This window comes from Erinaceus europaeus, chromosome 13 (genome assembly GCF_950295315.1).
Source record: "Erinaceus europaeus chromosome 13, mEriEur2.1, whole genome shotgun sequence".
NCBI classification, from domain to species: Eukaryota; Metazoa; Chordata; class Mammalia; order Eulipotyphla; family Erinaceidae; genus Erinaceus; species Erinaceus europaeus.
In genome coordinates, this window is record NC_080174.1 from 14009658 (window position 1) to 14035166 (window position 25509).

The 25509-nt window shown below is 40.7% G+C and overlaps 1 protein-coding gene across 1 annotated transcript in view; it reads left to right on the plus strand.

The window, feature by feature from the left end:
- PPIL4 (peptidylprolyl isomerase like 4) overlaps positions 1–21174 on the plus strand; it is a 36052-nt gene extending 14878 nt beyond the window's left edge. The window contains exons 8-13 of the mRNA XM_060205359.1: positions 392–516; positions 3068–3134; positions 4420–4531; positions 7182–7278; positions 11828–11975; positions 20208–21174. Coding sequence (XP_060061342.1) covers positions 392–516; positions 3068–3134; positions 4420–4531; positions 7182–7278; positions 11828–11975; positions 20208–20459 — 801 coding nt within the window. The 3' untranslated portion in view covers positions 20460–21174. The remainder of the gene's footprint in view (positions 1–391; positions 517–3067; positions 3135–4419; positions 4532–7181; positions 7279–11827; positions 11976–20207) is intronic.
- The last annotated feature ends 4335 nt before the right edge of the window (positions 21175–25509 follow it).

Consider the following 25509-nt stretch of genomic DNA (forward strand, 5'->3'; position numbering starts at 1 on the left):
AAGGAGGCAGCAGAGTTCTATTTGGTGATTAGTTTGGTTTAGTTTACGAATCGTTGTTCCTGAATAAAGAAATACAGCTTCCCGGCCCAGCCGTATGTCTCTGGTCGTCTCTGTTACCCGCCCGTGAAGCTAGCCCGGCCTGCTGGAGCTCCGAATTATAACAACAAAATTTACCAATTTTTTTTCCAGCATTAAGTTTTATATGCTATAATAACACAGTAATGAAGCGAGCTTGGTTCTATCAAGATAGTGTCAGGTGCATTTAAAAAAATTGGGAAGTTGAGGGCTGGATGGTAGCACACTGTGTTAAATGCACATAGTACTAAAAAGTGGGAAGTGGATATCCAAAATTAAATGAAGGAATTCATTTAAGTTTTTATTTACAATTTAGGTAGGAGACCTACCTGATGCAGATATTAAACCTCCAGAAAATGTGCTGTTTGTGTGTAAGTTGAACCCAGTGACAACAGATGAAGATCTGGAGATAATCTTTTCAAGATTTGGGCCAATAAGAAGGTAATCTTGTGGTCCAGGGGTTGGCGCAGTGGATAAAGCAAGCAGGAGGTCCCAAGTTCAGTCCCCGGCAGCACATGTACCAGAGTGATATCTGGTTCTCTCTCTCCTATCTTTCTCATTAATAAATAAATAAAATATTAATAAAAAGAAGGTAATCTCTAGAATGAGTGAGTGATTTAGAAAAATCTAGGTCTTAGTTATGGTTTTATTTTCTTTCTTTTAAAGATGTGACTCGGGAGTCGGGCTGTAGCGCAGCGGGTTAAGCGCAGGTGGTGCAAAGCACAAGGACCGGCATAAGGATCCCGGTTCGAACCCCGGCTCCCCACCTGCAGGGGAGTCGCTTCACAGGCGGTGAAGCAGGTCTGCAGGTGTCTATCTTTCTCTCCTCCTCTCTGTCTTCCCCTCCTCTCTCCATTTCTCTCTGTCCTATCCAACAACAACAATAATAACTACAACAATAAAACAACAAGGACAACAAAAGGGAATAAATAAATAAAATAAATATTTAAAAAAAAAAGATGTGACTCATGAGAGAGACAGGCCAGACCAACACTTTGGCATATGTGGTGTCGGAGACTAAATGTGGTCCACATAAATGTAACAAATGAACCCTATGTGATAATGTGATTACTTTTCCTTCCTATCTCAATGTTTTACTTCCCTGTTTTACTTCATGCTTTAAAAAATGAGATTTAAGATACGTGAATCTTAGCTAAAGAGATAGCATAGTGGTTCTGCTCTCAGAACCACTCATGCGTAAGGCTCTGAGCTTCCAGGTATAGGCCCAGCACCGCTGTAAGCCAGAGCTGAACAGTGCTCTAGTCTTTCTGTGTCTTGTCTTTCTGCATCTCTCTCATTTCTATAAAATAAATAAAATATTTAAAAATAGACACATGAATGCTTTCAGCTTCTAGTTTGGTGGTTAAAGAGCTTAATTTTGTTTACTATCCTTATGGTATTAGATATGAGTTTAGTTTATATTAAAATTCCAAAATTCTAAAATATAAGCTAGCTAGCCACTTATATATGTGTAAGTGTGTATGTGTTTGTATAAATATGCGTGTGTATATATCTATATATATCTACAACAACAATAGATTTTCTATAATTCATCTGTATTTGAACCAGGAGCTAATTCTGACTTTGGAAGTGTTAGCAGGGCTGGGGAGATAAGTTGTCCAAAAAAGATTTTCATGCCTGAGGCTCTGAGGTCCCAGCTTCAATCCCTGGAACCCCACTATAAGCCAGAGCTGAGCAGTGTGCTAGAAAAAACAAACAAAAACTTTTATCTTACTCTTCATGCTTCAGAATTTTAAGCCTATAGACCTAAATAGGACATATAAAGAAGGATCTAAGTAATTTAATAACTACTATCGTGAACTGTTTTTAAATTTATTTATTCTCTTTTGTTGCCCTTGTTTTATTGTTGTAGTTATTATTGTTGTTATTGATGTCGTTGTTGGATAGGACAGAGAAAAATCAAGAGAGGAGGGGAAGACAGAGGGGGAGAGAAAGATAGTCACCTGCAGACCTGCTTCACTGCTTGTGAAGTGACTCCCCTGCAGGTGGGGAGCAGGGGGCTCGAACCGAGATCCTTATGCTGGTCCCTGCGCTTTGTACCACATGCGCTTAACCCGCTATGCTACTGCCCAACTCCCCGAACTTGTTCCTCCCCCCCAATGAGAATGAACCCAGGGCCTGTCCATGTGTAATACTACTTTTGAATGACCTCTCTAGCCCAACTTTTCTCTCATTATTCATTATTTTTTAGAGAGTGAGAGGAGGGAACAAGAATGAGGAATTGAGACAGAGAGTCATAACAGCACTGACCCACCATCCAGAGAGCTCCCCCAGTGCCATTCATGGTACTCCCATGTGGTGCCAGGGCTCATATATGGGACCTTATGCAGTGTGGTGCCAGGGCTCATATATGGGACCTTATGCAGTAAGACATCTACTTTACTTGATGAGCTATCTCCCAACCCTACACTACATGTATTTAAAAATTTTTTAAATCTTTTAAAATATATTTATTTTTTATTTATTTTTACCAAAGCACTGTTCAGCTCTGTTTTATGGTGGTGCAGGGGATTGAACCTGGGACATTGGAGCCTCAGGCATGAGAGTCTTTTTGCATAACCATTATGCTGTCTACCCCCACCCACTACATGTATTTTTAAAGAATTGTTACTGAAGAGATTTGGAAAGATGCAGTTCTTTTTTTTTTTTAATTTTTTAAAATATTTATTTATTTTTTGGATAGAGACAGCCAGAAATTGAGAGGAAGGGGAGATAGGGAGACAGAGAGACACCTGCAGCCCTGCTTTACCACTTATGAAGCTTTCCCCCTGCAAGTGGGGACCGGGGGCTTAAACCTGGGTCATTACTCACTGTAACGTGTGTTTAACCAGGTGTGCCACCACCCAGCCCCAGAAAGATGCAGTTCTATGAGTTTAACACTTCCTTCCCCCCCACTTTCACTTTGAGGGGTGAGAGTGAATGCTTTTTCTCTATAATCACTTTTCCCAAACCTTTTTTTTTCCTTCTTCAGTTGTGAGGTTATCCGGGATTGGAAGACAGGAGAATCCCTCTGTTATGCTTTCATTGAATTTGAAAAGGTAAGTTGTAATTTAGATATATTAAGTTTGGCATTAGATGTGAGTGTGTTCTTATGTAGTACTAAAAAGTAAAAAGAAAGAAAATACAGGGAGCCAGATGGTGGCACACTTAGTTAAGCACTCACATTACAGTGTGCAAGGACCTGAGTTCAAGCCCTTGGTCCCCATCTGCAGGGGGGAAAGCTTTACGAGTGGTGAAGCATGGCTGCAGGTGTCTCTCTGTCTCTTTCCCTCTCTATCTTTCCCTCCCCTTTCAATTTCTCCCTGTCTCTATCCAATAATAAATAAAAAGATTTAAAAAATGTTTATTATCTTTATTTATTTACTGGATAGAAATAGCCAGAAATGGAGAGGGAAGGGTGGGATAGAGAGAAAGAGAGACAGACACCTATAGCACTGCTTCAGCACTTGTGAAGCTTTCCCCCTGCAGGTGGGGACGGGGCTTGAACCTGGGTTCTTACGCATTGTAACATGCCTTCAACCAGGTGCGCCACCACCTGGCCCCAGTCAAAAGATTTTTAAAAGTGCATAACTTTTTTGTAGTCTCTAAAACTAGAAATTAGTTTGCTCTATTTTTAAGCACTCAGGAAATAACTAACTTTATTGTATTCCAGTAGGGAATAGGTTAAATTTTTATACTTTATCTACATGCAATCTGCATGAGTGTATCTTTAAAGCTTTAAAGTTCTAGTTAGAACTTTTCACATACAGTAAATGAGTTTTCGGGGGCTGGGTGGTAGCACGAGTTAAGCGCACAAGGCACAGAACACAAGGATCCCAGTTCAAGTCCCTGGCTCTCCACCTGCAGGAGGGTTGCTTCATAAGTGGTGAAGCATATCTGCAGGTATCTATCTTGCTCTCCTCCTCTGTCTTCCCCATCTCTCTCGATTTCTCTGTCTTATTCAACAACATTAACAACAACAATGGGAAAATGATGGCTACCAGGAGCGGTTGATTCATAGTGCAGGCACTGAACCCCAGTGACAACTGTGGGGGCAGTAAATAAATAAGTTTTCAGAGTTGTTTATGTTGATAGATAATTGAGTGTAGAGGACTATACTGAGTGGAAGATCTCACTGAGAAATTGGGATAGCAGTGAATGCTGCTGAGTAGAGGTGCTGTTTGGTGTAATTGAGGTGAAAGTTACATCATTTAGCAGCCCTTGATGGAATAATAAGCATTTAAATGTTTGTTTTAGGAACAATTTTTTTTGTGACTTTAGTATTTGTTCTAACTACAGAAATCTTTTCTATAAGGTTTATGCCTGAGTTTTTGTAATTATCAGGAAGAAGATTGTGAAAAAGCGTTTTTCAAAATGGACAATGTGCTCATAGATGACAGGAGAGTACACGTGGATTTCAGCCAGTCTGTCGCAAAGGTCAAGTGGAAAGGAAAGGGTATGTCGGCCCACCTTTTATCACTCGCACTTTGTTTGCACGCTGCTTATCTTCCCATTGGTTTCTTTTCTTTGACTTAGTGCTATTAATTAAGAGGAATGATTACTGATGTAATGTCTACCATTTGTATTTGTGCTTTCATATCACTAAGTCTAGAATTTCAGAGACAGAGAGAGAAAGAGAAAGAATGCTTACTATCCAAGTAACCTGTTTTGCCAGTCTTTTTTCTTTCTGTAGAATTTCATTTAATAATACCAGTGATGTGTGAAATTCACTTTATAAATGAAAAGAATGAGTTTGAGATAAGGGATGTGTGCTGTCAAGCACCAGAGCAAGAATTTGAACTAGAACCTTCCACTTTATTTATTTGTCTCCAGGGTTATTGCTGAGGCTTGGTGTCAGCACTTAGAATTCACTTCTCCTGGTGGCTATTTTTTCTATTTGAGTGGACAGGACAGAGAAGCTGGGAGGGGTGGGGGAGATAGAGAGGAAGAGAGAAAGAGAGACACCTGCAGACCTGCTTCACCGCTTGTGAAGCATCCCCCCTGCAGGTGGGGAGCTGGGAGCTTGAACCTGGATCCTTACTGTGTGCGCTTAACTGGGTGTACCACCTCCTGACCCTCGAAACTTGCACTTCAGTCTGTAATTCTGCCTATGATACTAAAATTGCCTCACCCGTAGTGAGACTCCTACTGGCAGGTATTTTTTAGTGATGAAACGCTGCCAGTTTGCTACAGTTACCAGTATTTTGTTGCATATTTGTATAGAACGTTATCTATTGCCTGCTTTTATTTCCAAAGGTTCTGAGTTCACCAAGTAGGTACTTCTATTATTAATGCTTACCAGTTTTTAAAAAATAGTGGGGTCAGACTGTGGCTGAGTGTCAGAGCACCCATCTTGCATGTGTGAGACGCACTGTATATAATGAAAAAGACTGAAACAAAGTAGGACATCATAAATGACGGAGCTCAGATATCTATCTCTTTCACTCTTTCTCTTTTACTGTTTTTTAAAAAATTTCTTTATTGGGGAATTAATGTTTTACATTCGACAGCAAATACAGTAGTTTGTCCATGCATAACATTTCTCAGTTTTCACATGACAGTACAACCCCCACTAGGTCCTCTGTCTTCCTTCTTGGACCTGTATTCTTTTACTTTGGTGCTCTCTTTTCCTTCTTTTAAATAAATCAATCAACCTAAAAATAAAAGAATAAAGAAGCTGCAAGGAGTGCTCTCTCTCTGGCTGAGGTAATACCAATATGCCATAATACTATTTGATAAGTTGATAGTTGGATGTTAATTGGCTGTCGATTTAACACATTTAGAACAAGAAAAAGCAGTCAGGACAGACACAAGTTTCTCATGATACTTGAAGAGTTGTAGTAATAGTATAAGAAATAAAGAGAAGAAAGATAACTTAAAACATCACCTTACGCAAGATTTATCCCTTTGAACTGCTAAGTAAAGAGAATCCTGCCCCAACATGTAAAAGTTAAAAGGAATCTTATAAACTGCGTAATGCAGTTGTTTAATTTTATGGATAAGAGAACCAGTTATTTTTTAAAAACTCTCAGTTTCATCCACAACCTGGTTCTTGTGTGTTTCTTTTGTGAACTTGTGCACACAGCCTGCTGTCCCATTTACCCTGTTGAAATTTTGGACATAGTGTCCCTTGTGTCATTAAGAATCTTTTAAAAAAAATATTTAATTTATTTATTCATGAGAAATGATAGGAGAGAGAGAGAGAGAGAGAGAGAAAGAACCAGACATCACTCTGTTACATGTGATGCCGGGGATTGAACTTGGGACCTCACACTTGAGAGTCCAGTGCCCTATCCAGTGTGTCACCTCCCGGACCACTCATTAAAAATCTTTCAAGTCCACTTCTTGAGAACTTGTGTCTCAGATCTCATGTCTGAAGCTCTCACTCTCCTTTGGAACTAATGTTCTCATAGGCTTAGTCTCCGTAAATACTGCATTACTTCCCACTCAGCATGTTCTCTGTTGATTTAGGACCCGAGTTTGGCGTTGCAGTACTCACATTTGAACATTAGATGGCAGCATATGTGCACTGTTGATGAATAGCTTCAAAAGTAAATGCAGTCTGGTTCAGTTAAAATAGCAATGGAGGGAGTCGGGCTGTAGCGCAGCGGGTTAAACGCAGGTGGCGCAAAGCACAAGGACCGGCATAAGGATCCCGGTTCGAACCCCGGCTCCCCACCTGCAGGGGAGTCGCTTCACAGGCGGTGAAGCAGGTCTGCAGGTGTCTATCTTTCTCTCCTCCTCTCTGTCTTCCCCTCCTCTCTCCCTTTCTCTCTGTCCTATCCAACAACGACAACAACAATAATAACTACAACAATAAAACAACAAGGGCAACAAAAGGGAATAAATAAATAAAACAAATATTAAAAAAAATTGCAGTGGAGAGTGAATTACTGTGATTCCTTTGATCTCTTTTCAACTTTTTGCTGTCTCCATGATATGTATGTATATGTGAGTGTGTGTTTACTATATATACATATGTATATGTATATGTATATGTAAATGCCACTTATAAAAACAGCTCTTACTCATAAGTTACTGTTCTTGATTAGTTCGGTGATTTAGTTCCCTTTATTTATTTATTTATTTATTTTCTCTTTTAATAGGAGGAAAATATACCAAGAGTGATTTCAAGGAGTATGAAAAGGAACAGGATAAATCATCCAATCTGGTTCTGAAAGACAAAGTAAAACCCAAACAGGAGTATCCTTTATAAGACCAGTTATCCAGCCTGTGTAGACTGAGCTGTATCTGATGTTACTCTTCTGCCTGCAGGTGAAAGTCTCTCCTCATGCTGACTGTCAGCAGACAGACACTATCCAGCTCTCATACTTGACACTGCTTTATGCCCTGCAGACAGCCAGTGTATTGTTTAATGACTACGTACGAGCCAGCATGATACTCACCTTCCATTGCTGAATAACTAGAAAAGAGGATTCCTGAAACACCAATAGAAACTGAAACAAAGAAACCATTTACCTGATAGACTCACAAAAGAAATAAACCCCGATGTGTAGAGTGATAGATTTATAATGAGAATATTGATGAGTTAAAATGACATACCCAGCATGCTTCTTGTCTCAACCTAAAACTTGGCAGGATCTAAATTAAATGATCATACCAATGGATTTCTTTTTAATTCTGTAAAAGTTAATTGTTGGGTCAGAGAGCTAGCTCACCTGAGAAGGTGCCTTCCATGCCACGCATGTGACCCAGGTTCAATTCCAGTCCCCTTCTCACAAAGAGAAGCGTCTGTGCTGTGGGGTCTTTCTTTTTCTCCCTGTCTGTCTGTCTGTTTGAAAATGTCAGCACAGAACAGTGAAATAATGGCATAAATAAGTAATAAATGACAAAGAATGAGTAAATAAGTGTCAGCTGCTGTATAAAGTAGGAACCCAATAAATATTTGTTGCTAGACAACCAACTTACTACAAGTAAGCAACCTAATCAGGTAAGAAAATGACTTGTTATTTATTCAACATTTTTACAGAGGGTTTACATATAGGATAAGCACATTTTTAGCTTAAAAAATTATTACTGTAGCTATAGTAAATTTCTGGCTGTGAAGAGTTTAAGACATAACAACTATACATAAAAATTACAAATAAGAATAGAGCTTCCTGGTTCGGGTGGTGGAGCACCTGGTTGAGCGCACATGTTACAGTGCGCAAGGACACGGGTTCGAGCCCCTGGTCCCCACCTGCAGAGGGAAAGCTTCACAAGTGGTGAAGCAGAGCTGCGGGTGTCTCTCTCTCTCTCAGTCATCCCTTCCCCTCTCAATTTCTGGCTGTCTCTATCCAATAAAAATAAAAAATAATAATTAGAATAGAGCTTCCTGCACCAGTAGAGATTACAGTATCCATAGTCTGATACGACTAGTGATGTGAAATAAACAGAAAAACTGAATTTTGATTTAATTAAATTTAAATCACCACATGTAGCTAGTGTTAACTTTTGCTGCTCTTACCCCTTTGAAGTGGAAGGAGAAGACAGACATGTTCTGGCACATTTACTACTAATTACTCTCACACAGAGTATTGAAAAAGTCTGACTCAGTCGGGTCGTCTTCGTGTCTCTCTATATTTTCACACATTGCTGTGACTAGCTAGAAGGGAGATGCAGAGGAGGGTCTAAGCGTATATAAATGTTTAAAAGTCAGTTGAAAAAGCTTGTGTCCTGACTTTTCTGACATCCCACTGCTTTGTTGATTGAGAGAGAGAGATTACTGTGAATGTGGATTATTAATAAGAATATTAAAAATGGCAGTAGAAGAAGGAGTTTAAGTTGATCAGAACAGATAGACCTCAAGGAATTAATTAAGGAGACAGGGTAGACAGAGTAATTCCTAAGAGTTAGAAGAGAGTTGGCATCTCCTAGAAGTGTTGATTGTCTGGTGAGTGGGAGGTAGTGGATAAACAAACAAGGAAGGATGAGTTGTGACAGATGCTTTGGGGGTATGACCAGTGATCAACAAATAGTTGTCCAACATATCTACTCCATACTCGGTTTAGCAGTGAAATATTGTACCTGCCTTCCTGGACTTTATGTTCCACTGCCAGCAAGAAAACAGATCATTGCCATTAACTAAATATTCTGAGGTGACCCTTACTCAGTTAACCCTATAAAAAGTGATATTAAGGGGGTCGGGCGGTGGCGCAGTGGGTTAAGTGCATGTGGCGCAAAGCGCAGGAACCAGCGTAAGGATCCTGGTTCGAGCCCCCCGGCTCCCCACCTGCAGGGGAGTCGCTTCACAGGCGGTGAAGCAGGTCTGCAGGTGTCTATCTTTCTCTCCTCCTCTCTGTCTTCCCCTCCTCTCTCCATTTCTCTCTGTCCTATCCAACAACGAATTGCATCAACAAGGGCAATAATAATAACCACAATGAAGCTACAACAAGGGCAACAAAAGGGGGAAAAAAATGGCCTCCAGGAGCAGTGGATTCATGGTGCAGGCACCGAGCCCAGCAATAACCCTGGAGGAAAAGAAAAAAAAAGTGATATTAAAATTGCAACTTGAACTTGTGGGAGAGGATCACTGTCTGTTTAACAGTTCTCCATTTAAGGAATGCAGTTTATTTTGACTCAGCACAGTTCAAGTGTGGTAATTTGCATGTACATATACTTGAAACAGAAATTCCATGAATATTCAAATTAGATGCCATACAACTATATTTTTATGTAATTTTTTTGTTTTATTTATTTACTTATTATTGGATAGAGACGGTGAGAAGTTGAGAAGGGAGGGGGAGATAGAGAGGGAGAGAGACAGAGAGACACCTGCAGCACTGCTTCACCACTTGTGAAGCTTTTCCCATGTAGGTGGGGACCAGGGGCTTGAACCTGGATCCTTGTGCACTGTAATGTGTGCACTTAACCAGGTGCGCCACCGCCTGGCCCCTTTATGCAATGTATTTTTAAGCAAAGCTAACTATGACCCACTAAATGGGTTTTGCAGCCCATTGCTGTATTATGATCAGGAGTTTGAAAAACACTAACACATTTTATTGCTAGAGGGGGCAGCATGTGAGACACACATTAAGGTGAAACCATGGGTTGGGACGATTGAATTGATAGACTGAAAGTAGTCAAGTACTCTGGAAACAATGTGACCTGGAATGAGAGAAAAGATGTTGAAGACAAGGGAGGGATAACAGGATGGTGCAGGCTGACTGGCTATCTTTGCCACCTGTGAATTGCCCAAAAGGACAGTATTTTCCTGTTGAGTATTATGTAGAAGTGAGACATCCACGAGGAAAGCATAGAGCTGTGTGGCATTTGTAAAAGCAGATGTGAAGCTCAGGTTTGAAGGGAAGCGTGTCTGCATTTTCTCTGATCCCACATGCCACTAAAATAGTTTTCCTTGGGGGCCATCCTCCTAAGCTTTCTTTTGAAAACCACTGTTCTCGTTCTTGTCAGCCTTCCTCAAAGTCCATTGTAGTGTTGGAGATAATTTTTTAGCAGAGGTAATAGTGTATTGCAGTCATAATGTTATGTTTGAAAATAGTCATCTCTAAATTAAAACATACTGTTGACATTTTTGTAACACATTTAAGTGAAATTTAAAAACAATCACACCTCTTACAAGCTAGATAAGTAACATTTTTAAATTTTTCTATATCCCATTTGACCACTGATTTTTTAAAAAAAGATTTATTTATTTATTTAATTTTTTTCATTTATTTTCCCTTTTGTTGCCCTTGCTGTTTTATTGTTGTAGTTATTGTTGTTGTTATTGATGTCGTCATTGTTGGATAGATCAGAGAGAAATGGAAAGGGGGGGAAGACAGAGAGGGCGAGAAAAAGATAAGACACCTGCAGACCTGCTTCACCGCCTGTGAAGCGACTCCCCTACAGGTGGGGCGCCAGGGGCTAGAACCGGGATCCTTCCACCGGTCCTTGAGCTTTAATGCCACCTGAGCTTAACCGCTGCGCTACCACCTGACTCCCAAAGATTTATTTATTAATGAAAGTGATCATCACTCTGGCATATGTGATGCTGGGGATCAAACTCACATTTGAGAGTCCAGCACTTTATCTGCTGTGCTACCTCCCAGGCTGTGTCAGGCACTGATTTGTAATACAAAGTTGTATAACGGGAGATCACTACACGATGTATGATTTTTCACTTCAGGCTTTTGTACTTCTATTTTTTTTGCAAATGCCGTATGCGCACGTGTGCACTCACCCACAGTGTTGGCAAGTCATGACACTTTCTGTTGGGAGTTGGGTGGTAGTACAGCGGGTTAAGTGCACATGGCACAAAGCACAAGGGCCGCCTACGGATCCGGGTTTGAGCCCCTGGCTCCCCACTTGCAGTGGAGTCGCTTCACAAGCAGTGAAGCAGGTCTGCAGGTGTCTATCTTTCTCTCCCCTTCTGCCTTCCCCTCCTCTCTCCATTTTCTTTGTCCTAACGACAACAACAACAAAAAACTACGATAAAACAACAAGGGCAACAAAAGGGAAAATAAATAAATATAAAAAAATTTTAAAAAGGTTACAATTAAAAAAATAATTATTGGGGGCCGTTAGTGGTTTGTAGTATGTCTTTAGCACTGAGGCACAGCCTCTTAGCTCCCGTTGACTGGTGTCTAGGAGGCCCAGCAGTGCCCCACCATCCTTTATCCCATCCCTTGCCCTCCTTTCCTACATCAGGACTTTTCTGACAGCCTTTCAGCCTTGTGGCATCCTTGGTTTACCTGTGTTTTTGTGCATTTCTAGTGTCTGTCCTCACGTTTTCCTTAACTAGCTGCAACAGTGCGAAATATGATCTTATATTAGATGAGCCGGCAGAAGACTCAAAGTCAGGCCATTCACGCACAAGCAAAAAACACAAGAAGAAAACCCACCACTGCTCTGAAGAGAAGGAAGACGAGGATTACATGCCGATCAAAAACACTAACCAGGTGTGACACTCACTAAGGTCCGGATGTAGAGAGATGTCGAGAAGTAGACAATTATCCCTCTGTTAGGTACAGCTCCATGATGTGTTGAATCATTTAGGAAACACTGATCTAGTTCTGAACAGGGATGGGTGTGTTCTACACTCTAAAATGTAGTTGTTTTTATTAGGCTAGTGGATTTCAGTTTTCACAACTATCTATCACAAAATATGAAAGACTGTTTTTGAAGTAGCAATATATATTTCCACACTGTAATGCAAGAGTGCTTTTCGTATCTGTGGACATTTGCTTCTTCTCATTAAAAACAAGTGTGGTATGGGCCAGGCGGTGGCGAACCTGGTTAAGCGCGCACACTGCAGCGCACAGGGACCCAGGTTCAAGGCCCTGGTCCCCACCTGCAAGGGGAAAGCTTCATGAGTGGTGAAGTAGAGCTGTAGGTGTCTCTCTGTCTCTTTCCCTCTCTGTCTTCCCCCTCCCTTCTCAATTTCTCTATGTCTCTATCCACTAATAAAAAAAAAAAAAGTGTGGCGCAAAGCACAAGGACCGGCATAAGGATCCCGGTTCGAGCCCCCCAGCTCCCACCTGCAGGGGAGTCACTTCACAGGCGGTGAAGCAGGTCTGCAGGTGTCTGTCTTTCTTTCCCCCTCTCTGTCTTTCCCTCCTCTCTCCATTTCTCTCTGTCCTATTTAGCAATGACAACATCAGTAACAACAACAATAAGAAACAAGGGCAGCAAATGGGAAAATAAGTAAATATAAAAACAACACGTGTGGTTCTGCTAAAACATAGTCTATCATTTTAATTTATAACTAAATTTTATGTACAGCACTCAAACTTTATTTTTAAATATTTTCCTTTTTTGTTGCCCTTGTTGTTTTTATCATTGTAGTTATTATTGTTGTTATTGATGTTGTTGCCAGATAGGACAGAGAGAAATGGAGAGTGAGGGGAAGACAGGGGGAGAGAAAGACAGACACCTGCAGACCTGCTTCACCGCCTGTAAAGCGACTCCCCTGCAGGTGGGAGCTCAAACTGGGCTCAAACTGGGATCCTTACTTGGGTCCTCGAGTTCCGCGCCATGTGCGCTTGACCTGCTACGCTACAGCCTGACCCCCCCAGCACTCAAACTTAATGGGGGATTAATGGTTTATAGTAAATACAGTTGTTGGTACATATGTCAAATTTCTCAGTTTTCTGCAAAACACTCTCACTCTCAGCCTAGGTCTTTCTCCACCATCATGTGAAGTACCAGGACCTGAACTCCCCTCCCAGCACCCCCACCCCCGAGTTCTGTACTTTAGTGTAATACACCAAACTCAGTCCAAGTTCTACTTTGGTTTCACTCATAAACTTTTAAAAATGATTTTCAGAGGTCCGGGAGGTGGTGCAGTGACTAAGGCACTGGACTCTCGAGCATGAGGTCCTGAGTTCAACCCCCGGCAGCACATGTACCAGAGCGATAGCTGGTTCTTTCTCTCTCCTATCTTTCTCATTAATAAATAAATAAATATAATCTTTAAAAAGATAATATTTATTAGTAATTTAGTACTGGTTGTATATAATGCAATATCATAAGATCACAGGGTGCACATAGCTCTATACCACACCCACCGCTAAAGCTCTGTGTCCCCCACCCTTCTAATAATAACCTTCATGATTCTCACAAAGTCTGAATTTGTTTGTTTGATTTTGCAAGCTCCTGTGTTTCAGTGCTCTAGATTCCACATGAGTGAAATCATCTGGTAGTTGTCTTTCACTCTTTATTTACTTCACGTAGCATGCTCACCGCCTCCATCAGGACACATCGTCACCTTTCCTAATTGCAGAGTGGTATCCTGTGGAATGTATGTCCTAGGACTTCTCTATCTAGTCACCTGCTGATGGGCATTTAGGTTACTGCCACCGTTTCGCTATTGTGAACACAGATGGGCAGGTAGAATATGGTTTATGAAGGGAAAGATCTTCTGTCAGAAAAGCTAGATTTAAATTTCTGCACTGATAGTCACTGATATGACCAAAATAGGGTTTTTGTAGTTCTGAGCCATGGTTTCCTCATCTGGAAATACAATACTTAAAGGAAAGTTTCAATACTAGATCATTTTGAAGTATAGCTCAAATTCTCCTACTCGTTGATAATTTTGCTTGGTGAGCCTGCGTTCCCAAGAATACTTCCAACTTATTTGTATAAATTCTTTGTATTCTGTTGAGCAACAGCTTTACTGTTCACTTCAAAAACATCTCCATTTAGTTTTTCCACCCCATGTCTTAATTCCAAAGATGATGACTGTATTGTTGAGGTTTGAGTTTCACTGTGGTTACAGAAAGTGAGTACTGAGCTGTGTGGGTTGTTTGCCTGGATGGAAGTATTCAGAGCGTTTGTCAGTCCTTCACTGTGGTTTTCATAGGTGTTCTGTGTTTTTATGATTTGACCTCTGCTTTTACTGTTACTATAAATTTTTTTTTAATATATATATTCTCTTTTGTTGCCCTTGTTGTTTTATTGTTGTTGTTATTGATGTCGTCGTTGCTGGATAGGACAGAGAGAAATGGAGAGAGGGAGAGAGAAAGACACCTGCCAATCTGCTTCACCACCTGTGATGCGACTCTCCTGCAGGTGGGGAGCCGGGGGCTTGAACCGGGATCCTGACCGGTCCTTGCGCTTTGCGCCACCGCCCGACCCCCTGCTGTTACTTTCCTTAGTGTTACATTAGCGATTTAACTGAAATCTTGATTTAGTCCCTGAGCAGAGATAGCATTTTGTTAGCTGAGTCTGCTTTTTGACTACTTTAACCATCTGCTAGGTTAAGTTGACTACTTTTAAGTTTTTTTCTTTTTTTTTTTTAAATTATTTATTTATTCCCTTTTGTTGCCTTTGTTGTTTTATTGTTGTAGTTGTTATTATTGTTATTGACATTGTCCTTGTTGGATAGGACAGAGAGAAATGGAGAGAGGAGGGGAAGACAGAGAGGGGGAGAGAAAGACAGACACCTGCAGACCTGCTTCACCGCCTGTGAAGCGACTGCCCTGCAGGTGGGGAGCCGGGGGCTCGAACCAGGATCCTCATGCCGGTCCTTGTGCTTTGCGCCACCTGCACTTAACCCACTGTGTTACCGCCCGACTCCCTTAAGTTTTTTATCTCCCCCCCTTCTCAGCGCATGTTAACTTAATCATCTGTTTTTTTGTGGTTTGAATGTCTAAAATGATAGACTACTTTAAAGTTCATGCTGGAAAGGACTTAGAAATAGTCTCATTCAGTTGGTAGTTGAGCTGTGAAGGCCCTAACCTCAGGCCTACAGTCTCTGATGTTTTAGTGGGAGAGCTACAACTTGGACACTTTATTTTGCTTCAGGTGCAAAGGCTTTTCCTTTACTCCAGACTAGCCTGATTTTAATATGGCAAGTTATCAGACAATTGAATGGCTACCTCTCTAGTCTTTTTCATTATCATTTCTTTTTCTTTTCTTTTTTTTTTTTCTTTCCCTCCAGCCAGAACACTGCTCAGCTCTTGGTAGTTGAACCTGGCACCTTGGAGTGTCAGGCATGAAACTCCTTTGTGTAACCACTATGCTATCTTCTGGGTATTTCTTTTCTCTTCTCTTCTTTTCCCTGTAGCATGAAGGTGATCTTGTGCTGGCACTTGCTTAGAGGGTCTGTTTAGTATGTTTTCACTCTGCTGGCTCGGCTCTTCTCCTGCATGTGCGCAGTGCTGCCAGTTCTTCCTTGCTTTTCACTTCGTATTTACACTCTTTGCATTGTTCTGCTTGCAGCCAGGTCAGACACTCATTCCTTGAGGGATGTTCAAACTCCTCCATACAGATTTTTCTGATAAAATTTAAGCTTATGGTTAACTTTCCTGTTTGAAACGTCTTCTTAACAGTAATGACTTTTTTGCGACTACTTTAAGTAGCAGAGGTATATGGTTTTGGTTCATCTCAGATTTTCAGCTTCCTCAATTTTTTTTTTCCAAAGATTTCAGTACTGTGTAACCTTCTTCCCAACCCCTCTCATTTTAAACATTCAGAACTTTTTTTTTTTTTTTTTGCCTCCAGGGTTATCATGGACACTCGTTGCCTGTACTATGAATCTACTGCTCTTGGAGGCTGTTTTTTCTCCCTTCTGTTGCCATGGTTGTTTATCATTGTTGTCATTATTATTATTGTTGTTATTGCTGTCATTGTTGTTGGATAGGATAGAGAGAAATGGAGAGAGGAGCAGAAGACAGAGAGGGGGAGAGAAAAATAGATATCGTTTGTGAAGCAACCTCTCTGCAGATAGGGAGCCGGAGGCTCGAATTGGGATCCTTACGCTGGTCCTTGTGTTTCATGCCATGTGCACTTAACCTGCTGGGCTACCGCCTGGCCTCCAACATTCAGAACATTTAGGTGCCTATTTGTACATGAGTGTGCTGAGATTTTTAAAAATTTATTTACTTTCCCTTTTGTTGCCCTTGTTGTTTTATTGTTGTAGTTATTATTATTGTTGTTATTGATGTTGTCATTGTTAGATAGGACAGAGAGAAATGGAGAGAGGAGGGGAACACAAAAGGGGGAGAGAAAGACAGACACCTGCAGACCTGCTTCAGCACCTGTGAAGTGACTCCCCTGCAGGTGGGGAGCCGGGGGCTCGAACCGGGATCCTTACGCTGGTCCATGCGCTTTGTGCCACCTGCGCTTAACCGCTGTGCTACTGCCCGACTCCCATGTGCTGAGATTTTTATGGATTTACATGCCAGCTAATAGTCTACATTTTAAAATTATATTGCCTTTAGGTATACAAATAGCATACTACATAAATACTTGCATTTAGTATATACTGCAGGAGTCTCACAAAATCTTTTAGCTAGGGATGTGCTGTATTTTGTTAGAAAACAGTTGGTAAAGACTTCAGTCAAGATACCTGCTCACTGTCCACTTCCAGTATCTTAGACAGTGGACCGAGTGATAGAAACTGTAGAGACTGGGGGCCGGGCGGTGGCGCAGCGGGTTAAGCGCAGGTGGCGAGGACCGGCATAAGGATCCCGGTTCGAGATCCCGGTTCGAGCCCCCGGCTCCCCACCTGCGGGGAGTCGCTTCACAGGCAGTGAAGCAGGTCTGCGGGTGTCTGTCTTTCTCTCCTCCTCTCTGTCTTCCCCTCCTCTCTCCATTTCTCTCTGTCCTATTCAACAACAATGACATCAATAATAACTACAATAAAACAACAAGGGCAACAAAAGGAATAAATAAATAAGTAAATATAAAAAAATTAAAAAAAAGAAATGATAGAAATTATGTGGAAAATCATGAGTCAGCTTATAATGCTATATTCCACAAAACGGTTTCTTTTTAATTTATTATTAATTTCTTATTTTTTATTAATGAAAGAGGGAAAGAAAACCAGAGCATCACCCTGGCATATGTGGTACCTGGGATTGAACTCAGCCTTTTGCTTGAAAGTCTAATGCCTTATCTACTGCACCGCCTACTGGGCCTCAACTCTTTGGATGTAACAGTGATATTAGATTTCTTTTCTCTTTTTAAAAAATATTTATTCATGAGAAAGATAGGAGGGGAGAGAGAGAAAGAACCAGACATCACTCTGGTGCCTGTGCTACTAGGGATTGAATTCAGGACCTCATGCTAGAGAGTCCAATGCTTTATCCACTCTGCTACCTCCCAGACCACTAGATTTAATGTACTGTAAATGCAGTGCCAGGAGTATCACACTGTTTAGACAATATATGGAATCATTTGTTAAACATTTACTTAAAATCCTGTTTTTTAAAAAAAATTTTTTTAAATATTTATTTTCCCTTTTATTACCCTTGTTTTTTTTTCTTCTTTTTATTTATTTTCCCCTTTGTTGCCCTTGTTTTTTAACATTGTTGTGGTTATTGATGTCGTTGTTGCTGAATAGGACAGAGAGAAATGGAGAAAGGAGGGGAAGACAGAGAGGGGGAGAGAAAGATAGACACCTCAGACCTGCTTCACCACTTGTGATGCGACTACCCTGAGGTGGGGAGCTGGGGGCTTGAACCGGGATCCTTATGCTGGTCCTTGCACTTTGTGCCATGTGCACTTAACCTGTTGCCCTTGTTTTTTATTGTTGTAGTTACTATTATTGTTTTTGATGTTGTCGTTAGATAGGACAGAGAGAAATAGAGAGGAGGGGAAGACAGATAGGGAGAGAGAAAGATAGACACCTGCAGACCTGCTTCACCGGTTGTGAAGCGACTCCCCTGCAGATGGGGAGCGGGGGGCTTAAACCAGGATCCTTACACTGGTCCTTGCGCTTTGCGCCACCTGCGCTTAACACACTGCGCTACTGCCCGACTTTCAAAACCCTGTTCTTAACTAGAGGTATCTACTACTCTGAATTTTATTATTTAAAAGACAGTTTATTTTGAAAGAACAGGAAAAAAGGGTAGAGAGAGACACCTACAGCACTGCTTCATCACCTGTGAGGCTCCCCCTCCTGTCCAAGTTCCCCCTGCTACAGGTCGGACCAGGGACTTGAACCCAGTCCTTGTGCATGGTGATTTGTGTGCTCAGCTGGGTGTGCCACCACCCAGCCCCTGCTCTGGATTTTAAATCTTGACATAGGCATCAACTATAATGTCTAAAGTGATAGAAATGGGACTTGCAGGAATTCAATCCTTAGAATTTTGCCTTTCCTCTGAAAAATCTTTTAAGATAAAGTTGAATTTTATGAGCCATCCTTTAAAAGACCATTGGTTTCAGACTCTAGATTTTACTCACTCGTTGAGCTCATTTTACTAGGAAAGGACACAAACAGAATTGTAACTAGCCCTCTTCATGTGGGAAAGAACTTCAGCTAGTTCTCTGCCAGGAACAGGCGGCGGCACATCCGGTAGAGTGTCCATACTACAGTGCGACAAGGAGCCGCGTTCAAGCCCCCTGGTCCCTACCTGCCTGGGGGAGCTTCACAAATGGTAAAGCATCGGTGCAGGTGTTTCTCTCGCACTCTCTCCATCTTCCCGTCCCTCTCTGTTTCTCTCTGTCTCTGTCCAAAGTATTAAATGTACCCACTTTAGGGCTGGTATAATAGAATAGTGGTTATGCAAAAAGACTTTAATACCTGAGACACCAAAGGTTCCAGGCCCAACTCCCAGCACCACCATAAGCTGGATCTTAGCAGTCAGTTAGTAAAAACCAACCAATCAGTCAACCAGCCAACCAACTAACCAACTTTACTTAAAAGACTTTGGGGGTAATGGATAATTCCAGTGTTTCTTAACTCATTAAAAGAAATAAATAAAGGGAGTTGGGCGGTAGCACAGTGGGTTAAGTGCATGTGGCGCAAAGCGCAGGGACCAGCAAGAATCCGGGTTTGAGCCCCCGGCTCCCCACCGGCTGGGGAGTCGCTTCACAGGTGGTGAACAGCAGATCTGCAGGTGTCTATCTTTGTCTCCACCTGTCTTCCCCTCCTCTCTCCATTTCTCTCTGTCCTAACAACGATGACATCAATAACAACAATCATAGTTACAACAATGAAAATCAAGGGCAACAAAAGGAAAAATAAATAAATAAATAAATAAATAAATAAATGAAATAGGTGCATAAGTATTTTAATAAAAGCACATTAGCTTATATAGACAGTGATGCTTTATTTGGAGAGGAACTGTTAGGAAACGAACTCTAATCATTCAGATGAAAGAATGCACTGTCTGTTTTCTTTTTAGATTGATAGACTTGTCTGAAACCTTTCTGGCTTTGTTATTTAAACACTGTTTACGTTATAGGATTCTTCGGGGAATTTTTCTAGTTTCAGTGATGGGACCACAGTTTGGGGGGATGGAAGACTGAGGAGATGGAAAGGTGACTACATATAACCAGACTTTTTGGTATTGTTATTTTTCTGATTTCAGTTGAGCTGTTTCTGTTGCTTGTGTTTTGGATCTGATCCTTCAGTTCAGCTGAAACAGTAGATATAATGCAGTGAGATTAGTTTTTTAAAAAAGTTAGATTTTTTTCTGAATTCTTCTTTTATTATTAAAATTAAATGTGGTCTAAGGGGGTGAACCCAGGGCCTCATGTGCTCTAGTTCCACCTGGTGAACTATCACCCATCCCTTTCTTGTCTTTTAATTTGCAAGACCTTTGGTATTTGTGTTTAGAGTTCACACAACAGTTACTGAGACTGCTTGCTAATGGTGCACTTGATTAAGTCTCAGTAGTTGATAGCACCCATAGGATCATTTTACTTGTTCACTCGTAACTCTCTCTCCATTCTTTTGACAGGATATCTATCGGGAAATGGGGTTTGGTCACTATGAAGAAGAAGAAAGCTGTTGGGAGAAGCAGAAGAGTGAAAGGAGAGACCGGTCTCAAAACCGAAGTCGTAGCCGATCACGAGAAAGGGACGGTCACTACAGTAGCAGCCACAAATCCAAACACCAAACAGACCCCTATGAGAGAGAAAGGGGTAGAAGGAGAGAGCGAAGCAGGAGTCCCAAGAAATCCAAAGACAAAGAAAAGTCTAAGTACAGGTGAAAGATGAAGAGTCAGACATGAGTGGCTAACACGTTACTCTTGTCACTAGAGTACAGGTGGTCAGATTTTGTGGCAAAGCGGTGAAAGACTACTTGTTATTTTTCAACCAGCATTAGGGCCCTTTTAGATCAGTACTGTCTGTGTGGGGCACTACAAGACAATAAAGAGTTGAACTTGTTCTTTGTATACTTTTTTACATAATTTTATTGTTATACATAATATTCTTTACACCTTGTATGTACATATCTGGGTCTTTCACATTTTTCCAGCCTTTTTTTTTTTTTTCAAACAAAGCATTTCATACCTACAAAAAAAATACCCAGATATATACAAATAAAGAATATTATCTATATACCCATCTGCTGCTTAAGAAATAGAATATTACTTTTTAGACATCTCCATGTATTTTCTCCTTCTCAAGTAATTATTCTCAAATTTCTGTTGGTAATTTTCTTGCTTGTTATTATAGTTTTACAACCTTTGTATATTGTAATGTTAAATTTTGTTTGTTTTTGAATTTTGTGTAAATGGTATGATGTATATGTATTTCTGTGACTTTTTCAGTAATTTAGTGTTTGAGAGCCCTCCATTTTATTGCTGTGTAGTATATGAATAGATCACAGTTTATCCATTTTTCTATTGATGGACATTTGTTTTCACTTTGCTATTTCAAATGATGCTGCTATGAACAATCTATCTTGGTGTGATATTCTTATGTAATTTGAATGTCTTTATTTTTATGAGATAATGCCAACTTTCTGTTGTGCAGTAGTTGTACCTACCAGTTTATCCCCACCATCAGTGAGTTATGTTCATTTCACATGATCTCCAGCATCTCAGATTTTTAAACTGTGCCAATCTAGTTGACCTAAAGTGATATCTGCCTATTGTCTTTGTTTTCTGTGCTCTTTTTCTCTAGCTGCTTTTAAGGTTTTCTCTTATCTCATGGACTGTTGTTAGACAATTTGTTGGTGGTGCTCTCAGCATAGAATTTTTTCCCTTGTAGGGGTTATATACCTACCTTTACATTGCAAATTTAGGGTTTTCACCAAATTTAGAAAGATTTTACTATTATTTCTTCAGTCACCTTTTTTTGTTCCTTCCTGTCTTGCTCCTTCTCTCCAATCTGATTCTTGGCTGCTAAGCCACTTGAATCTGGGATGTATCCCTGACGCTTTGGCTGGTCTAAGCCCTTTTTTGTCTGGTAGTTCCCATTGCTGTGACTTCAAGTTCATTAATCTTACCTCCTAAGGTATCTAATATCCTGCTGGTCCCATCCTACTTTTTTTTTTTTTTTTGGTCACAAACATGAGTTTTAGAAATCATAGTTGAGTTTTTAAAAAATATCTTCCATGATTCTCCCTAGCTTGCTTATACTTTATTATTATTATTAATGAGAAAGATAGGAGGAGAGAGAGAAAGAACCAGATATCACTCTGGTACATGCGCTCTTGGAGATTGAACTCAGGACCTCATGCTTGAGAGTCCAGTGCTTTATCCACTGCGCTACCTCCTGGACCATGCCTGTACTTTTTTTAATATCAGATTTTCTTATAGTTGTTTTTAATAATGTAATTGACTATTTTATCATTGGTTTTACTTCTCATTTCTTTCAATTCATTGCTTTCCTCCCCCCCTTTTTAAATTGGGTTGTACTTTTTGTTAGTTTCTTTTTTTCTTCCTGGTAATTAATTACATTGGATACTGGAACGTTTGCATTTCTTTAAATTGTTGAACTTTTTCCCACAGTATAATTGAACTACTTTGAAGCAACTTGATCCCTTTTTCATAACTTGCTTTTAAAACTTAATGAGATATGACCAGAGCAACCTTTAATCTAGAACTAATTGGGTCTACTACTGCCAGGACCCTCCTGAAAAATCTTCCTTGTACCTGATTTATTATGAAATTTACCCCACTTAGTGGCTGTTGGGAGCAAAGACTATTCTGTATGAGTCCCCTGTAGGTAGTACCACTTCTGCTTTTCTTTCCCGCCCTTGGGCAATTTCCTCCTGCGTGTACACTGATTAGTAGTTAGTTGAAGGCTCAGGGAAAAACCTCAGAAGGCTCAGGGAAAACCTCCCTGTCCCTTGGTAGCTCCCTCTTTGAATACTATACCCTGAAGATTTTTCCCTGGCTCTTTTAAATTGTCTACTCAGGGAGAATCCCAGGCTCTTTGAATTCCCTTTCCTTTTAAAATGTTACAGCCTGGAAACTCCATGCAGTGACCTTGGACAATGGTAGGACTTTCCTTGTTTTCTTTTTCCCAAAGGTCATTATTCTGCACTGACAGGTGCCCAGTATTTGAAAAACTTAGTTGTACATATTTTATCTGGTTTTTCGTTGTGTAAGACAGGGAAGGGAAATCCATTTTGGGCAGAGTGAAAGTCTCCCTAGTGGTTCCTAAATTGGAATAAGGTTGAATGTCTTTTCATATGTACTACCAATATAGTCCTTCCCAATTGCTATCACTGAAAAGCATGTCTTTTGCCCACTTCTTTCCTCTCTTTCTTTCTTTCTTTCTTTCTTTCTTCCTTCCTTCCTTCTTTCCTTTCCTTTCCTTTCCTTTCCTTTTCTTTCCTTTCCTTTCCTTTCCTTTCCTTTCTTCCCCTTCCTTCCTTCCTTCCTTCCTTCCTTCCTTCCTTCCTTCCTTCCTTCCTTCCTTCCTTCCTTCCTTCCTTCCTTCCTTCCTTCCTTTCTTTCCCTTAGAGACTTCTTTAAGGAGTGTTCTTTCTTTTGGAGCCAATACCTGGTAGGCGACTTTCTCACTTAGCTAGAGGAAGGGACACCACAGCGGTAGAGCTTTCCTCAGTGCCACAGCACCTCCACTGTGGTGCTTGGCTTTGACCCTCTGTTGTACTATGGCCAAGTGTGTGCCCTACCTGGTGAGCTATCTCTCTGGTCCACAGTTTCTTACAGATTGTGGATACTTACCTATTTTTACTACTAGGTGTCACAGACATCTTTTTGCCTCTAAGAAAGAGCACAAATTTTCAACTTCCCCTAACTTTTTAACATGAAGAATTTCATACATCTGTAGAAACACACAAGAGCTTAATGAACACTCCTCTCCACCCACATTTAACAAATTAAAAGCATTTTGTTCAACAGTCGGCTACTCAGTTGAAAGCCGTCGTGACGTTTCATCTTTCATGATTTCACCGTGCATCTTAAAGAGAAAGTGCTTCCGTACCATTGCCACACTGCAGAAAATGAGCTCATGTAGCTGTAGCGTTTAGATGGAGATTTTCCTAGATGTCTGAAGACAGTGTCTCTAGGTGCTAGTTTGTGTGTGCGCGTGTGGTTTTTGTTTTGTTTCACAGAGCTGGGATCTCTTGCCTATATCACAATAGCCCGCTAGGCTATTGTTTTCATTCAGAGAGAGACACTGGGAGGAAGAGACATGACAGCACTAGCCGCCATTTAGTGCCAGAGTTCAACCCTGGACCAAATGCAGGGCAAGTCGCGCACCTTGCCAGCTGAGCTGTCTCTCCAGCCCTCGGTGGTCTTCCTCCTCCTCTTTCTCTTCTTCATTGTCATTTACAAACTAAGATTTCGAGAGTATGATTTCATACACATCTTTGTCATTTTTTTTTTTTTGTAATTAATAGTGAGTTACAAGATTTTAAAATTAAGGCAGGGAGATAGCATAATAGTTATACAAACTCTCATGCCTCAGGCTCTGAGGTCCCAGGTTCAATCCCTTATCCTACCATAAGCAGTGCTCTAGTAAAAAAAGAAACAAAAAAGCAAAACAAATAACACAAAGACAAGATACTAAGATTACAGGGTATAGTTCCACACCGTACCCACCACCATTATTTTTCTCCTTCACATCCATACATCTTACGGCATAATGGCTTGGGTGCTGGGCCAAAAGTATAAGGTCCTGGGTTCAATCCTTGGCATTGGCTATGTTAAGAGTGATGATGCAGTCCTCGTCTCTTTTTTAGCACAGTAAATCTTAAAAAAAAATCACACATCTTTCATCAAGTTTCATGCACTGAATGTTGTTTCTTTCATTTTATTCTCAGTTTTTCAGTTATTCTCAGAGTTTCCTGCTCATTCATCTACCCCCACTGTCAAGATTCTCCCACCATCCCCCCCCCTTTTTTTTTTTCAGTGATGTTGACTTTTTGAAGAGTTCAGACCTGTTGCTTTGTAGAATGTTCCATGTTCTGGAATTATCTGATGGTTACTTCATTTTGTCCTCTATTTTCTGTAAACTGGAAATGAGGTCTAGATGTTTGATTAAAATCAGGTCATGTATTTTAGAAGCTTCTAAGTTTAACATCATACTTATTAACATTTCCATTAGTGTTTTAAGCTTTTTGTATTTTGTTTTAAGAGATCCTTAGTAAAGATATTCTCCTGTGTTCTAAATTTATAAATAAAACTTTGTTTTTATATTGAAATATATTGAGTATTACATATTGAATTGTATGTATATGTATATGCAGGGAATCAAATCCCAATTCACTTATTTTTAAATATGCACAGAACCAATTCTACAAAACCTATTAGTAAGTGGTTCATTTATGTCCCATTAACCTATAGTTCTATTTATGCCATGTCACTTTTTATTTTTTATTTTTTTTTATTTAAGAAAGGATTAATGAACAAAAACATAAGGTAGGAGGGGTACAACTCCACACAATTCCCACCACCCAATCTCCATAACCCACCCCCTCCCATGGTAGCTTTCCCATTCTCTAGCCCTCTGGGAGCATGGACCCAGGGTCATTGTGGGTTGCAGAAGGTAGAAGGTTTGGCTTCTGTAATTGCTTCCCCGCTGAACATGGGCGTTGACTGGTCGGTCCATACTCCCAGTCTGCCTCTCTCTTTCCCTAGTAAGGTGTGTCTCTGGGGAAGCTGAGCTCCAGGACACATTGGTGGGGTCTTCAGTCCAGGGAAGCCTGGCCGGCATCCTGGTGGCATCTGGAACCTGGTGATTGAAAAGAGAGTTAACATACGAAGCCAAACAATTTGTTGAGCAATCATGGATCCCAAGCTTGGAATAGTGGAGAGGAAGTGTTAGGGAGGTACTCAC